The 16,520-nt window shown below is 34.6% G+C and overlaps 1 protein-coding gene across 1 annotated transcript in view; it reads left to right on the forward strand.

Annotated features, from left to right (window-relative positions):
• Positions 1-16,133, forward strand: part of LOC117323067 (EH domain-binding protein 1-like) — a 79,737-nt gene extending 63,604 nt beyond the window's left edge. The window contains exons 23-24 of the mRNA XM_033878067.1: positions 9,512-9,626; positions 14,320-16,133. Coding sequence (XP_033733958.1) covers positions 9,512-9,626; positions 14,320-14,404 — 200 coding nt within the window. The 3' untranslated portion in view covers positions 14,405-16,133. The remainder of the gene's footprint in view (positions 1-9,511; positions 9,627-14,319) is intronic.
• Positions 16,134-16,520: the final 387 nt, after the last annotated feature.

Here is a 16,520-nt window from a genome sequence, read left to right on the forward strand (position 1 = left end):
TGTATCAGCTAATAGACATCTTCAAACATTTTCAAAGAAAAACCTGTCATGAGATATCTCCGGATATCATAACTGTTTGTAGATATCATACCTGTTTGTAGATATCATACCTGTTTGTGGATATCATACCTGTTTGTTGATATCATACCTGTTTATAGATATCATACCTGTTTGTAGATATCATACCTGTTTGTAGATATCATACCTGTTTGTGGATATCATACCTGTTTGTTGATATCATACCTGTTTGTAGATATCATACCTGTTTATAGATATCATACCTGTTTGTAGATATCATACCTGTTTGTAGATATCATACCTTTTGTTGATATCATACCTGTTTGTGGGTATCATACCTGTTTGTAGATATCATACCTGTTTGTAGATATACCTGTTTGTAGATATCATACCTGTTTGTGGATATCTTACCTGTTTGTGGATATCATACCTGTTTGTAGATATCATACCTGTTTGTGGATATCATACCTGTTTGTGGATATCATACCTGTTTGTAGATATCATACCTGTTTGTGGATATCATACCTGTTTGTAGATATCATACCTGTTTGTAGATATCATACCTGTTTGTGGATATCATACATGTTTGTGGATATCATACCTGTTTGTAGATATCATACCTGTTTGTTGATATCATACCTGTTTGTGGATATCATACCTGTTTGTGGATATCATACCTGTTTGTAGATATCTAACCCGTTTGTAGATATCATACCTGTTTGTAGATATCTAACCCGTTTGTAGATATCATACCTGTTTGTAGATATACCTGTTTGTAGATATCATACCTGTTTGTAGATATCATACCTGTTTGTAGATATTGTACCCGTTTGTGGATATCATACCTGTTTGTAGATATACCTGTTTGTAGATATCATACCTGTTTGTAGATATCATACCTGTTTGTAGATCTTGTACCCGTTTGTGGATATCATACCTGTTTGTAGATATCTAACCCGTTTGTAGATATCATACCTGTTTGTAGATATACCTGTTTGTAGATATCATACCTGTTTGTAGATATCATACCTGTTTGTAGATATTGTACCCGTTTGTGGATATCATACCTGTTTGTGGATATCATATCTGTTTGTAGATATCATATCTGTTTGTAGATATCATACCTGTTTGTAGATATCATATCTGTTTGTAGATATCATACCTGTTTATAGATATCATACCTGTTTGTAGATATCATATCTGTTTGTAGATATCATACCTGTTTATAGATATCAGATATCTAACCTATTTGTTAATATCTTACTAGTTCCTAAATATAAATACTCCTAGATCTGTTTGATCGTTTTTGGTCTCAATACACAATGTCTACATAGCTGGATTATATACTTTGGGTTTACAGCTCTGCGATGTTTTCTGTGGTTCGAGGTAGCCAAATTCATCACTAATTCATCTGATGCAGGTGGGGAATTTACAAATATGAATCAGATAAACAAAAAATTGTGACTAAAATCGTTGATGTGCCGTTCCATTTTGATACAAGTCACGAATCCTAACCACATTATGTGACTGTCCAGAAATGTATTATTAGTACATAAAAAACGCTTTAAGTCCTAGACACAGAAAGGACAAACAATTTCCTGTAGGATTATTGTGGACCAGGGGTACAGGTGCTGTGGTGGTTTGAGAGCCCACGACTCCCTGGAGCTAGTAAACTCGACCGCTGGTTCAGGGCGGGAGGTCTCCACTGTAGTACAACACAATTGACCTTTTCTTGATGGGGATTCTGAACTGAACAGATTTGTTTTGACAAACAGAATCCAAATTATTAGTATTTCCATGGAAGTTAAATTTGCTTGTGTTCCTTAATTTTCAATTTATGAGATTTTTGACTTATTATTTCCAAACAGAATACAAATATATATATTTATGGTGTTTTTTTATTATTATTATTATAAACATATATATTTTTATTCAATTTAAATAAAAAAAGGATTTAATTGTTATAATCAGTGTTGGAATAAAAGATTTAGATAAATTTCAAAATTCAATTACACAATTACACAAGTTTTCTGCATTACTACTCACATGGCATATAGCATAAATCTATATTACATAATCTTAGCAACCATGATTGAAAATGGCATGTTATATTTAAATAGGGTTGATGTAACAGATAATTCTATAATATAACTTTAACACCACATGATGATAAAGTTATGTTTTCTTCCTGAAGGTAACGACGATAGTTTTATTTTATGATCTGCGAGAAACTAACCATAACTTGATGAGGAATTTATATGATGTTGGTAACCGATGTGTTACGTAAAGATCTCTGGCAGACTGCCCCGTGAACACCATGTGTGTAGACAGAGTAGACAACTATAAAATTTCTTCACAATGGCGGTGTGACACCTTAAGACATTTCAGCTTGGTAAAAATCAATGTCCCGCAGTAAAAATAAAAGTAAATGGCCGGTTGATAGTCATGCTGTTGTGGCCCCTCGAAATGTCTCCCAGAAAACCCTGTTGTATGTACAGCATTGCGGGACCGTTTGGCCACATCCCCCACTATCAATCATGTCTCCCATCACCCCAGCTGTTGATGGAAACAGCCCGTGTGCAAACATCTTTACGGCCTTACCTGTTAGGGAGCAACATTAACGTACGTGCACCATCCCGGACAATTTGTGTTTCAATGGAAAATTATCATGAATATGAAATATTGTATAAGAATGAGGGGCCCATATGGAGCGTTTCTTACAATGCGTTGATAAATGGACCGTGAAATGACCGCTGCCTCTTTGCGACTTGACACAGTCAGATTAAAAGTAACGTCTGCTTCACCGTGTTTACCGTCGATGATTGCCATCGTCAACAGCCTTCAATTTCTTTTCTACATTGTTGTATAAAGTGAACAATAAAATTGGCACAGGTTTAAAAAATATACACAAGTCTATATGAATCTTTTGTATGTTTGTATTGTCGTGTTCGGGTGCAGTCATTTCAACTCTGACAAAAGCATTGAAGTGTTAAGATAATATTGTAGGTATGTTATTAACCATTCACGTTTTACATAATTTGTAATATCTATGATTAAACTTTTTTCATAATACACTTTCAGTTTGTTAACATTAAATTCACCTGTCAAGTTTGAAAATCATAGTTTTAATACATTGATATTTATGTGTTAACTTTGATTTTAGTCTCATTAAAGATATTTTCCGGAAATTTAACCTCAAGGCAACAAACCAAAAAACTTGACCTCTGAGCAATTTAAATTTTTTTGTCCATTCTTTAAGAAAGATAAAATATTCAATTGAATCTGACATCTTATATAAACAATTAACTTGATAAATGTTTGCTCAAACAATATTCAATGGAAAAGCAGTGTTAGTTTTATCATCATTTATAGTTTTAATATTGTTGACATATAAAGATCAATAAGACAATTTAATTTGACAGAGCTTGATGTTCATGAATATCCATTTCTTCATCAGTATGATGACGTTTGTTGAGATGACTGTCAGGGATAATCCTATATCTTGAATATTGTAGAAGAATTTGAATTTAAAACCTCATTATCTCAAACTCTGATAACTCAAGGAGTCTGCTAAACTCAAAATAAAAATTTTGTTCTGACGGTAAAAAATCCTACTTACATCAAACATTCTCGATTACCATGATTACTTGGGATATATAGATTTTTTTCATGGCCTAAGTAACCTTGTGATAACAAGGTTTGACAATTTCCCTGATTTCCAGTCTCATTTCGATTTTATCTACATTTAAAAATTTCATATTAAAAGTGTTTGGTGCAATATTGTTACAGGATTTTCATATTACAGGATTTCCTATTACAGGATTTTCATATTACAGGATTTCATATAACAGGATTTCATATTACAGGATTTCATATAACAGGATTTCATATAACAAGATTTCATATTACAGGATTTCATATTACAGGATTTCATATTACAAGATTTCATATTACAGGATTTCATATTACAAGATTTCATGTTACAAGATTTCATATTACAGGATTTCATATTACAGGATTTCATATTACTTGATATCATATTACTTGATATCATATTACAGGATTTCATATTACAGGATTTTTTATTAGAAATTTTGATGGCTAGTATCACATACTAATATTGATACATACGCTCCAGGAAAGAACTATAGTCTGGGAAATGGAAACGATGATAAATATACAGAGTTGAGGGGGTATATGTTTGGTGATCGATTGTACAGACGGAGACACGTTTGGGCTGTCATTTTGTCATGGGTAACCCCAACTAGTCACGTCACTTACTAATGGTCTCCGAGTTTTTTATCGTGGAAGTAAAGAGCACGGTGTACTCCACGCATCGTAAGTCATTTCTGTTTACAATATCGTCGTTTTTTTTACATCTTCGCTGTAAAAAACCGGCAAATAAAATTAAAGGAAGCCGGCAAAAAAAAGCACCAATAAAGTGAAAGTTTGTCTCGGGAGAATCCGAAGCTTTTTCTTCTGACCATTAAAACAGTTTTTTACGACTCTCATGAGAGGTATGTACATGTGACGGTGGCATCGGGTTACGTTCCGAGACCCACTCGAACGAGGGCACGACATAATATGCGTGTCTGTATGTACTGAGCATGGGATAAGCCCCGTCAGAGATTGAGGGGGAAAGAATCCCAACAAATATTGCCATAATTGTAGTTATCATCGACACACTATTGTATGGTCATTTACTACTGAAAGGGATTATTCATATTGATGGACTGTAACTCGGTTCATGAACTAGTGGTGTGTCTCGGTGTGTGTCCAAATCATATCCCTGATGTCCTTTTTTGTTTGCCTTGCGATGATTTACAGTCAAATCTTCAAATGGCTACGACTAAGACTGACATGATATTATGAGGTGTGAGAGTGCTCGCCACCCGTCCGACGATCCGCTCACCCACCTGATCACAATGGACTCCACAGTGAGACACAGAGTCAAGTTTCATCTTTACCCATCAACATGAAAACCTATACACTGAAGAGTTCCGACCAGACAATGGCAAGGGGAGGCGTGATACTCCGGCACGTGTTTGCCCGTTAACAAGGAATGGTTCCGCCTACCGAACCCTCCCAAACCTTGTCTCTCGGGGAATATGTTGGGGGGGATATGTACACAGATTACTGTCCCCGCCAACACCTGCAGGGAAAGGGGTGACGATCCTCGCGCTAATCCATCATCTGATCACACATCAATGTTTGGTTACCGCGGAAATGTCCAACACTTCATGTTCCTTCTCTGCCACAATTATCAGCGGGGTTAAACGGCTATTAATTCCAGGAAACTCTGACTGAAAACACCCAATCATTCAATTTCTCATCAAGGAAACGGACAACCATGAATAGCAATTCTGAGGTCCTCTCAGGATCTTGTGTATTAATTCCAAAATACCCGTAGTTAAACTATAACACCATTCAGTTCCTCTTTTATCAATGAAACTATATAGTCACTAAATGCTAATTTTGAAAATTCTCAAATTAAATTCACATGTAATGTATCGCTAAAAGTAGTGATTGGCCTTCCAGCAGTCATTATCACTCTCAACTCCTGGTTATTTAAAAGAAAAAAATACTGAGTAAAAATTCAGAAACATTCTTTAGTAGATTCAGGAAAAAATATCTGTTAAAAATTATCTCTACCAGAAAAATATACCATAAAATTTAGTATCTCTGTCTCCTTTAAGTGTGGTACTCTAAATTAAAAAGCTGTTTCCTCAATTGGAACATGAAAAGATCAATATAGAGAAGGCAAAACTATATTCTATTTTTAGATTTCATTTCTGATCTGACGTATCAATTCACTATCTTAATTACATAATCTGTTTCTGTATACTGTAGCCATCTTCAGAGACAATTTATATACAATGTAGACCTTTCCTAAGTTTTTTCCATCCAAATGACTGGTAGTAATATAAGATCTGTCAATAAAGTTGTTGAAATAAAATCATGTGAAATTTCATATTAGAACGAAGACAAATTTAGTAAGTGTTAGTAAGTGTTTTTAATCAGTTAGCATGCATTTATAAAAGTAAAATACATAAATGTTTCAGTTCAAAACATTTTTCTTGAAGATAATTATATTATCATATTCAACCTTATTTTTCCATGTGAATTAAGTGTTATTCAAAAATTATATTAATATATATTTTTTGGAGATAGAGAGTCTATATAGCTTCTCTTGAACATCTTTTTATAAACAATATTGACTTTGAAGTGATTGCCCATTTATGGACTTTGATTAAGCAAAAAAACTCATTCTTTTTATCTCAGAAAAAAATTGACAAGAGTTTGTTCATAGGGACGGGCGTTTACAAGTAGTCTAGGTTGAACACTCAACAGGCTACTGGTAACTTGATATTATGCAAAAAATATTCCAAATTCCTTGATGAAAAACCATTAATTATAATTTTATCAACTTATAATAGGTAAACGTTTTGAATTAACATGTGAAAAATTGTTTGAGTTGAAACGCATAGTATTATCTTTTGACCAAATAGGAAAAATATTTGATAAATTATTTTCAGAATCGTTATACATCTACATATTCTGAATTTAGATAAGTATAACTTAAACCATCATCTTAATTGATCAGTTCTTAGAACATGAAACTGCAAGAAATGTGCATCAAATTCAATATGGAGAATTAGTAATGATATTATTTGATCATAATTACCTGTGTAGATAGATATAAACCCAGAATCACAAACTCAGTGAGAATTAGTATCACTTAGTGTTAAACTTGATGACAATATCGATGTCCTGTGTGACATCCCCATAGATCTTGTTACATTATACAGACGTGGCAATATTTCAGGCAGAGAATACATCATTTCTTTTCATGTAATTTTATTCCAGTTTATTTCCTTTTGGGGTGGGAAATTGGGGGAAGGAGGTATAGGGTTTTCTGTAAAGTTCTTTTGTTGAAAGATGAAAAGATATTTCTTCTAAGTGATTAAACAGGGCTGACATTGTCAGCCATCAATTCATTGGCATACCATTGTCGAAGCCAGGATATGAAATGTTTCATACCAAAACGATGGCCGTTTCATTTAGAATTTATTGGATAAATTCTATGCCTAAAAAACAGTACACATGTATGAAATGGACGTGCATTTTTTGTCTTTGCCTGCTGTCAGAATCTGAAGAAGGCAGTACGGTTGGTTGGACTCGGGATTCCAAACAACATACAATCGCTGTTGGGATTTATTTACATAATCTACAAGATTTGGGGGAATGATTGATCGGTTCTGTGGAGTTTTGGTTTATTTAATTGTCGGTTTTCATGTGTGGACATCCTGTGAGAGAATTACAGGGAATCTACCACTAAGCCAATCAAAGAAAATTCGTCTTTAAATACACAAGCAGTTAATTTTCACGTATGTTTTAGTCTAATAATACAGATATTCTATGATGTTTGTGAGGATGAGGAAGCTGAAAGGCAACCCTGATTGTTTGTAAAAGATGATGTGACTGGCTAAAAGGCAACCCTGATTTTGATTGTCTCTGAAACAAATTGCCCCAATAAGCACATAAAAAAATCTCTAAATGGAATAAACGTTTCCGGACTCAAAATCATTCATGCATGACCATGTGACGGATTCTTAAGACGTAACTAAATTGTGTGATTATAGACTTAAGACACGAGTAAATGTGTTTTGGTGAGGGTTTAATGAGACTGTTGGTTGGATAGATTGATATTGATGGTAGCACATTATTGTCCAGCGGTGTTTGAGGACAGCCATTGTTTATTCACTAAAGACATTTACACCTCCCGCCTTAATCACCTCCGTCGGTCATGCCTAGTTTGTGCTTGTTTGAAAATAAGATAAAATTAAATTAGCCGGTGCTAAATAAATATTGATTCGACAGAGAAAGGTGATATTTTTTCACGGTTTATCTCTTTAAGTTAGAGCAGGTGTTTTTGGTGTTTGTTTTATTGTTTGTACAGGTATTTAGATAAGTGTTATGGAGTTACCTGTGCTGTTTGTTTATATAAGTGTTATAGGGTTCTCAACTTTCCAGACTAAATAGTATTAAACCTATAAAATACCTATAATTGACCCACCTCTATTTACTGTTGACTTTCTCTCTGCTAAAATGACCTTGATGGTCAGTTCTTTTGTCTTGAGTGGTCAGTTTATACATTCAGGGCTCTTTTTGTACTGGTTGGGATGGGGCTTTTTTGTCTGAGTAAGGAAGGAAATTTTCTTGACTTTTTACAAATTTTAGGAATATGAGAAAATGTTAAATAATCTCCCACACTTTTATACCATTTCAACTTAAAATCTAATTCTCAATACTCTAGCTACTTTTGATAACAACAGCTACATTGAACATATTATATAAATATATCTTTTTTTATTTTATTTTATTTTTTTTTTAATATCTGCCAGATTCTTTTGGAGATTATTCTTTTGCATTACAGTTGAATATTCATTGTTTTTAAATGAATAGAAAAGTGTGTATTGGACAAATTTCCTAAAATTGGATATTCAAGTTAAATTTCTAGAATTCAATTGTGGCAATTAGATTGATTTGTATTTTTTTCTTTATGCCATATGGACTTGTTGATATGCTCTCGGCAGCCGATATCTACCGGTGTGTTGTGTGTATGTAGTATACTGACCTAACTTTTATATAATCTGTATACCCCGGTGGATACTTGATGCTTGGGATGTAATTTTATTACATGTAAATAAAATTCACTTATATGTAAACAAAAGCATGTTATAGGAGAATTGAATGTAATCGTAAACAGAAATTTAGATAACAGTTAGATTTGCTTTGAGTGAAAAAAAGATCAGTATCTGATCATCAATAAGTTATCAAAGTTGATTGACCATCAAGATTACTGTGTGGCCCTGTATGATTATCAGGTCAAAGGGTTTTGTGATAAATAAATATTGTCTAACAGGTATAAGTGAAAGGAAGAAAAATCCCCCAAAACCCCAATTAAAGAAAATTCCTAAAACCACAATATTAAAGAAAGAAAAATCTCCTAAAATCACAGTTAAAGAATGAAAAAATCTCCTAAAATCGCATTAAAGAAAGAAAAATCTGCCAAAACCACAGCTGAATATCTTTTAAGTTATGTGTTATATATAGTAGTTTATACATCTTATATGGAGCAGAGAATACCTAGTCAGGCAGCTACTGACAGGTCTCAAAGCAGCAGATTCTTTTATGGGCCCTATTTCCAATTGAAAGTGTTTCATATTTAAATTCCATGACTTTGCAATTTTATCCTGAAAATTTCCTTCCCTAATTCACAAATTTTCTTTCCAAAATGAGGCAAATGTCCCAGTCTGAATCAGTGAAAAATACAAAATACTGCTGGTTGTCATCATTTTTATCACCATTATTTTCTTTATTTATTTTATTTATTTATTTAGTTTATGAAGAAATAAATTACTATTTCCTTGAGAATAATTTAAATTTGAATACTGCAGTTGTTCAATTTCTAGTTGTTTCATTTTTCCAGATTGGCAGAAGACACAAGCTCAGAAACACAGAGAAAAGCTACTGCTCGAAGAATTGGTCGCCATCGTCAACAAACGGGATGAACTTGTCCAGCATCTGGACACACAGGAGAGAGCGTAAGTCTCACTCATGTCATCTACTCTTCTTTTCTTTCTTCATCTTTTCCTCATGTCATCTACTCTTCTATTCTTTCTTCATCTTTTCCTCATGTCATCTACTCTTTTTTTTCTTCATCTTTTCCTCATGTCATCTACTCTTCTATTCTTTCTTCATCTTTTCCTCTATCTTACTTCCACAAATTTTCATTTCCTTTCGCCCTCTTCTCTTTACAATTTCTACCACTTTCTGCTGTCTTCCCATCCCATTCTTCTTTCTCTCTATCATGATTCATCTACCGGTACCTTTTTCATCTACATCCATCACAGTCTTATATTTATCCCTCCGTTCTCTTTCTCTCCACCTGTTAGTTTCATATTTAAGGTTTAAAAAAAAATATAGATTAATTTGTAAAAACTATTTTTTTGTTTAATCTTTGTGTTCTGTAAATTAAAAGTGTACTCGGGTACGGTCCATTGGCCGTCCATCATCACAACGTTATCCTGTTACCGCAGCCTCCGAGTTTCGTGATATTCCCCAATAATGTTGTCGTGTGACTTAAGTCTCGTGCTGCCTGTCTCATTTTCATACCACAAGCTTCCTCTGTGTAATTACTATCCTAAGCTCCTTTACAAATGAAATACCTGGTTCGTGTTTCAGGTATCAGCCATCTATCACAGTACTAAGTGGTATAACCATTTTGTATCTCCGCTGATAATGGCCATAAAATAGTGAGAGCCTCGATCAACTGGTCTTGGGTTGGTCTTGGGCTGGTCTTTGGAAACAAATAATACGAGAGGTCATGTGTTCATTTTCCTTTACGGTATATTTTTTTTTTTTTTTTTTTTCGTCATTTTTCATGGAATTACTGAATATTTCTGAAGGAGAAATGAAGAATTTTAAAAAGAGATGAAATTTCTGTTGACATTTAAAGACAAAAAAAAATCTTTCTGTTTGAAATAAGACGTGATGATTAGGTTTGGCAAGTGGACAGACTCGCATATTAGTACGTCTGACACTTTTTTGTTGGCTGGGAATTTTCCAGGAAGTTGGCCAAACATTCATTGCCTGCAGTTTCGAAACATATTGGATGTTAATGAACATTAAACAATTCGGACGCAAATGTTTTACACCCAACTTCCAATGTCAGCAGATTCTAATGTCTCTAGATATTTCAGCGGAGGAAAAAAAATCTTAATTTTCTAAAAACAGTAAAAAAACAGTTTTCATTCTTCTAAGGAGAAAACCATTTAGCTAAATTTGTTTAATACATTTATTTAATCTCCTTACGCAATAGGGGGAAATAATTTCTTAAAAGTTTGTTGCTACATAGCTGAAAATAAAAGAACAAGATTGTCTAGTTTATGATCAAAGTTATAAGCCTAGATTTTAAGTAACAGTAAATTTTCTCATGTTTAATCCTTTTTAAAGCTCAATACCAAATCCTCTATTGTCCATTCAAGGGAGGCTAATTAAATATGTAATCTGCTTAAGACCAGCTAGGTACCCAATAGGCCTGTCAGTGGGAATCAGGGAGGGATTCGTTTTAACAGGCGAATTCTAAGTCCCTAGGGACTTATCTCTTGCCTTGAAGACAGGCACGGTGACAATATAATTACAGTTACCTCATATTGTAGATGACAGCACAAAATCATGTTAATTCACATCTGAAATCAAACATCACACGAAAAAGAAAAAAAAAATGGCATTAATCTAGGAGAACATTTATAAAGAGTTTGTTCATCTAATGCTGATACTTCTACCACTTATCGACGAACAGATTTGTCAATTTGATTTTAAAACAAATTCACATGTTCATCAAAACACACATAATTGGGGTTATTAAAACGTAAATTGCCAATTAAATTATTTTTTAATTTGGCTTCTGGACTTTTGGGTTGTTTTGCACTCTTTTGAAAGTACAGTACATGTACTGGTAGGGCTATACATTAGAGTATAGTACAAAAGTGAGGAACACTTCTGCAAATCGCTAAAGTACAAATACGATCTCAGACAGGAGAAGGCAGCTTCCTGTTTAAATAGATAAATATTTATTCTGTGAACTTAATCAAATAAGATTTTTTTGTTAGGTATACTATAAAAAGCACCTTACTTAGAATTTTTTACTTTTAAGAGTACTTGTTAATGTATATACTGGTGGTTTTTTTTCATATACATTTATATGTTTTAGAAATTAATTTTACAATGATGTACTTCAGATTTGATTAGTAAATATTTTACTTTGATAACATGTCAATGCATCATTTGGTAATTAAATGAAAAAAATAGTTTCAAACAATTTGTCATTAGAATTCAAATTCACAAATAAAATCAATTTCACCATATATATACCAGGTAGTGGTTAATTTGATGTCTTGAACATTAATTTTGAATGTAGGATAATTTCAAAATAATGATTTAAATGATTATTTTAAATTTTGACAAATTTTCTTGAAATGTTTATGATTTTGAAATTCAGTTGATAAAATAAAAAAGCATAAACAGTCTTCATTTCGTAATCATGTGGAGGTTGGTGATTTGTGATATTGACTTGAGGTTACTATATTTAGAAACAGTGTGTTAGTACAATAAATCTGTGTACAGTATAATTCTTTGTACAGTATTAAGAAATCCTACATTTATGATTTGCTAAATTGTTTCCCAAGTTTCATGAAAGTCCCTATGAAATCATTTGGGGGGAAAAAATACATGAGGAAAAAAATTTCAATTAATTCTACATGCAATATAATTAGCTGATATTCAAGCTAAACATATTGGTTGTATCTGCCTGACTTTTCCTTGGGAGTTCAGATATGTAGTACACACAAATAACTGTCATGTATAAATCAATCTTCAGTGATTTACTCCGATATTCATTAGATATAAACCACGACTACGTTTGTCCATTGTTGACTTCTCAAGTACCAAAGACAATGGCTGACAGTCTGCATCTTCAAGAAAAAACATGGCATTGTTCTTCTTCATCTTGTCTGTGGTTTGTTCTCCGATGCTTTTGATGCCACTTTGAAGTGATGCCACCTTTCATCTGTGGCCACGTTATACCTGTTGTGAAATGTCTGTGCATGCCGAGTGACCTCTAGCTTCAATAACCTACTTATTTACACAAGTTTCAGGTAATAAGTATGCTAATGGTCTTTAGATGAAGTCATCAAATTGGCCTTCTATATAAGACCGGAGTTTCCATATTTGATAATGTAAATGGCTTTCTGTTTTCCCTAGTGTGCGTACATCTGAATGCGTATTGGCACAGGCGTAATGGTTTAGTGATGAAAAGATAATTTCTTCATGTTGGGCCGCCATTCAAACTCATTCATCTGAAACTACATGTTGATGGTTTTCACCAGTTACTGAGGCAATTTTCTGCACATCTTTCTTTTCTCCCATTAACTTGTCCGCTGCATCAGAATCAAGAGTTGTCAGTCATTCGGGTGGAATTAATACAGCTAACTCGGTACCTTAAAGCCGAACAGGTAACATAGCCGGGAATATCCAGCAGAAAAAAAATCATTCACTTTTACCACGTCCGTGTATTTTCCTAGTTGTCTTAATGTTTCGAGACTTTTAAACTGCCAGGGTTGGTGTAGGGTTGCGCTTCATTAGCCGTGAATGAGGTTGCAGAGGCAGGCAGGCATTCGTCCTATTTGTGTTTTTCTGCCTCACGGAACAGTGACAGTGGATTGCGACCCTGTGACATCTGGTCCTAGGCCTTATTGCCAATTTATCTCCCGCTGTTGTTGTCAAATTAGCCCAATTCTTACTTTCACTTTCCACATATTTAACATGACCATGTTATTACACAGTGTTAAATGAGCCTGATGTTGAAAGACATGTAACATCAAATGATTTTCTCTGCCTTTTGTCAAATTGGCTTCAGTATCATTTTCTTTCTTATTGATGGTATTTTAATTTGACATTATTTAGATATATTGTCACTTTTATAATACATATCAGATCCTATAAAGGTTATATTTTGGGTTTTACGAGTAAGAATCAAAAATAATGAAAATAATCTTAAAATAACACAATCAGGAGACAGATATATAATTCTATTCACCATTAATGTGGTTCTTTTAGGTTAAAACTTTAAAAAAATATTTTAAAAAGTTTCAACCAAATACCTCCATCGATTATGACTGTGTATATTTCCAATGTGGTCTTAGTTCTTGGTGCATGCAATATTTACAAAACAGCTTTAAAATTCCACAAACGGATTGCCCTAATGCTATTACCAACAACACTCTGACAAGTTACTTACATGGCTAAGAAGCTGATTTTACTACAAACCATCCTCATTAAATATTCTGAATACTTGTATATAATGGCTTAGCATTACTACAGAGCCGTCTGACTTAGATATCCAGCGAGAGAGCACAGTGTCACAGGGGGACTACAAACATTTTGGGATACGACCCTACCTGGCAGAGAGTGTACAGGTAAAATTCAGGTGGTGTCTTGTCTATCCATTGGAAAAGCAGGAAACACCTCATGGAGGACTCCAAACACTGAAATGGCTTATTTCATTATCCCATTTCTGAATATGCATGACCATTTTTCTTTCCTTTTAGGAGAATTTTTTAAGAAGTTGGGGACAAAAAAGTCAAAATTTCAAGATTTTTTTTGATTTTTTAAAGGAAGTTGAGTTGAATTTTGAGGAATAATCATCCTTCTAACAAGATTTTCTTTCATTTACAGAATTGAGGATGAAGAAAAGTTGGACCAGGTGGTGTCGGAAGGGAAGTTCCTACACCAACAAGATAAACAATGCTGTGTTCAGTAAACTACCATCTTGAACATAAGGACCCGCTGAAACAATGTGGGATTTCTTTTACTGCCAGGGGTTGCTCCTTATGAGGATCCACAGAACTGGAAGGAAGTCAGTGCTACGTGGCTCCATGAAAACTCGAAGGGAGTCAATGCTGCGTGGCTCCATGAAAACTCGAAGGGAGTCAATGCTACGTGGCTCCGTCAAATTTAAAAAGGAGTCCATGATAATGTGGTGCCACCAAATCTAAAAGAAGCCTAGGCTACATGGCTCCACCAAATCCTGAAATATCTCAATGCTGATGTTGCTCCACTTAAAACAAAAGTGGGTAATTTAAACTCAGAATTGGGTACTTCCAATAAGGAAGTGGAATGATTTTAGCTCAGAATGTGGCACCACCTAAACAGGAAGTGGGTAATGTTTACTCAGAATGTGGCATCCCCTGAACAGGAAGTGAATAAGGTTAACTCAGAATGTGGCACCACCTAAACAGGAAGTGGTGTGTGTTTATTAAGAATGTGGCACCACCTGAACAGGAAGTGGGTAAGGTTAACTCATAATGTGGCACCACCTAAACAGGAACTAGTTAATGTTTACTCAGAATGTGGCACCACCCTAACAGGAACTGGTTAATGTTCACTCAAAATGTGGCAACACCTAAACAAAAGCTGGTTGATGTTTACTCAGAATGTGGCACCACCCTAACAGGAACTGGTTAATGTTTACTCAGAATGTGGCACCACCTTAACAGGAAGTGGGTGAAGTTTACTCAATATATCTCTCTATCGAATCAGGAAGTGGGTAAGGTAATCTCATGATGTGGCACCAACTGAACAGGAAGTGTGTAAAGTTTACTCAAGATGTGTCACCACCTCCAAGAGGAAGTGAGTAAAGTGAACTCAAAATGTGGTGCCAGCTAAACAGGAAGTTGGTGAATGTTACTGTAGGTGCAGTACTGCCTACAACAGGGAAGATCAGAATATCGGTTACCGCCTAAACAGGATATTGGGTAAAAAGGTACAAAAATGTGTCACCACATAAAACAGGAAGTAGGTCAAAAATATTTCAGAATGTGGGCATTATGTACCGGGGATCTAGTAACAAATACATAAAAATGAATATCACGAGACAGACTAATAGCGAGGGGGCAGATGACAGAAAGGTTTGTGTAATGGGTGAGGGAGCCAATATTTGTGTCGAGGAGATATGGGCGAGGTGCCTGAAGGAGTGTGTGCATAAGAACAGGATGTAAATATGTGTATACGGTAGAGAGAGGAAGAACATTAAGAATGTCCCATCGTGATGATGTTGGTTTTGTAAGGATATATATTTTTCTCGATACTGAACTCAAGGATACAAGAAACATTAATCCGTTTACATGTTAATTCTTCATAAGCTATAGATTTTTTCAAGGTCAAGATTTATGATAAATACAGTCATCATTAGTTGAAGTGAGGATTATTTAGATACTCTGTAAGTTCTATATGTACTTTTGCTGATCTTTACGAGGTTTTGTTAAAAGTTAACACTCGCAACATAGAAAAATCGTGGAATGTTGTGATTTTAACTGTGTACTGTAATTATCCCTACAAAAATCCAATACATCTGTTACCTTGTTAGGGGGGCGCAGTGGCTGAGTGGTCAAGGTGTCCCGACACTTTATCACTAGCCCTCCACCTCTGGGTTGCGAGTTCGTAACCTACGTGGGGCAGTTGCCAGGTACTGACTGAAGGCCAGTGGTTTTTCTCCGGGTACTCCGGCTTTCCTCCACCTCCAAAACCTGGCACGTCCTTAAAATGACCCTGGCTGTTAATAGGACGTTAAACAAAAACAAACCAAACCAAACATCTGTTACCAAAGCCATAAAATTTGTTATAAGTTTGATCAATGGAAAATGCACATAAACCTACCAATTTCCAGTCAAAATGTATGATTTTGAGTGATGAGCCCTCTATATTCTGTGTTGTGATCTCAGCCTTATAAATTACCCACAGTTATGTCCCCCTGATTATCTCCCCTTATAAATTACCCACAGTTATGTCCCCCTGATTATCTCCCCTTATAGATTACCTACAGTTATGTCCCTTGATTATCTCAGCCTTATATATTACCCACAGTTATGTCCCCCTGA

The sequence above is a fragment of the Pecten maximus genome, chromosome 3 (assembly GCF_902652985.1).
Source record: "Pecten maximus chromosome 3, xPecMax1.1, whole genome shotgun sequence".
In the NCBI taxonomy this organism is placed as follows: domain Eukaryota; kingdom Metazoa; phylum Mollusca; class Bivalvia; order Pectinida; family Pectinidae; genus Pecten; species Pecten maximus.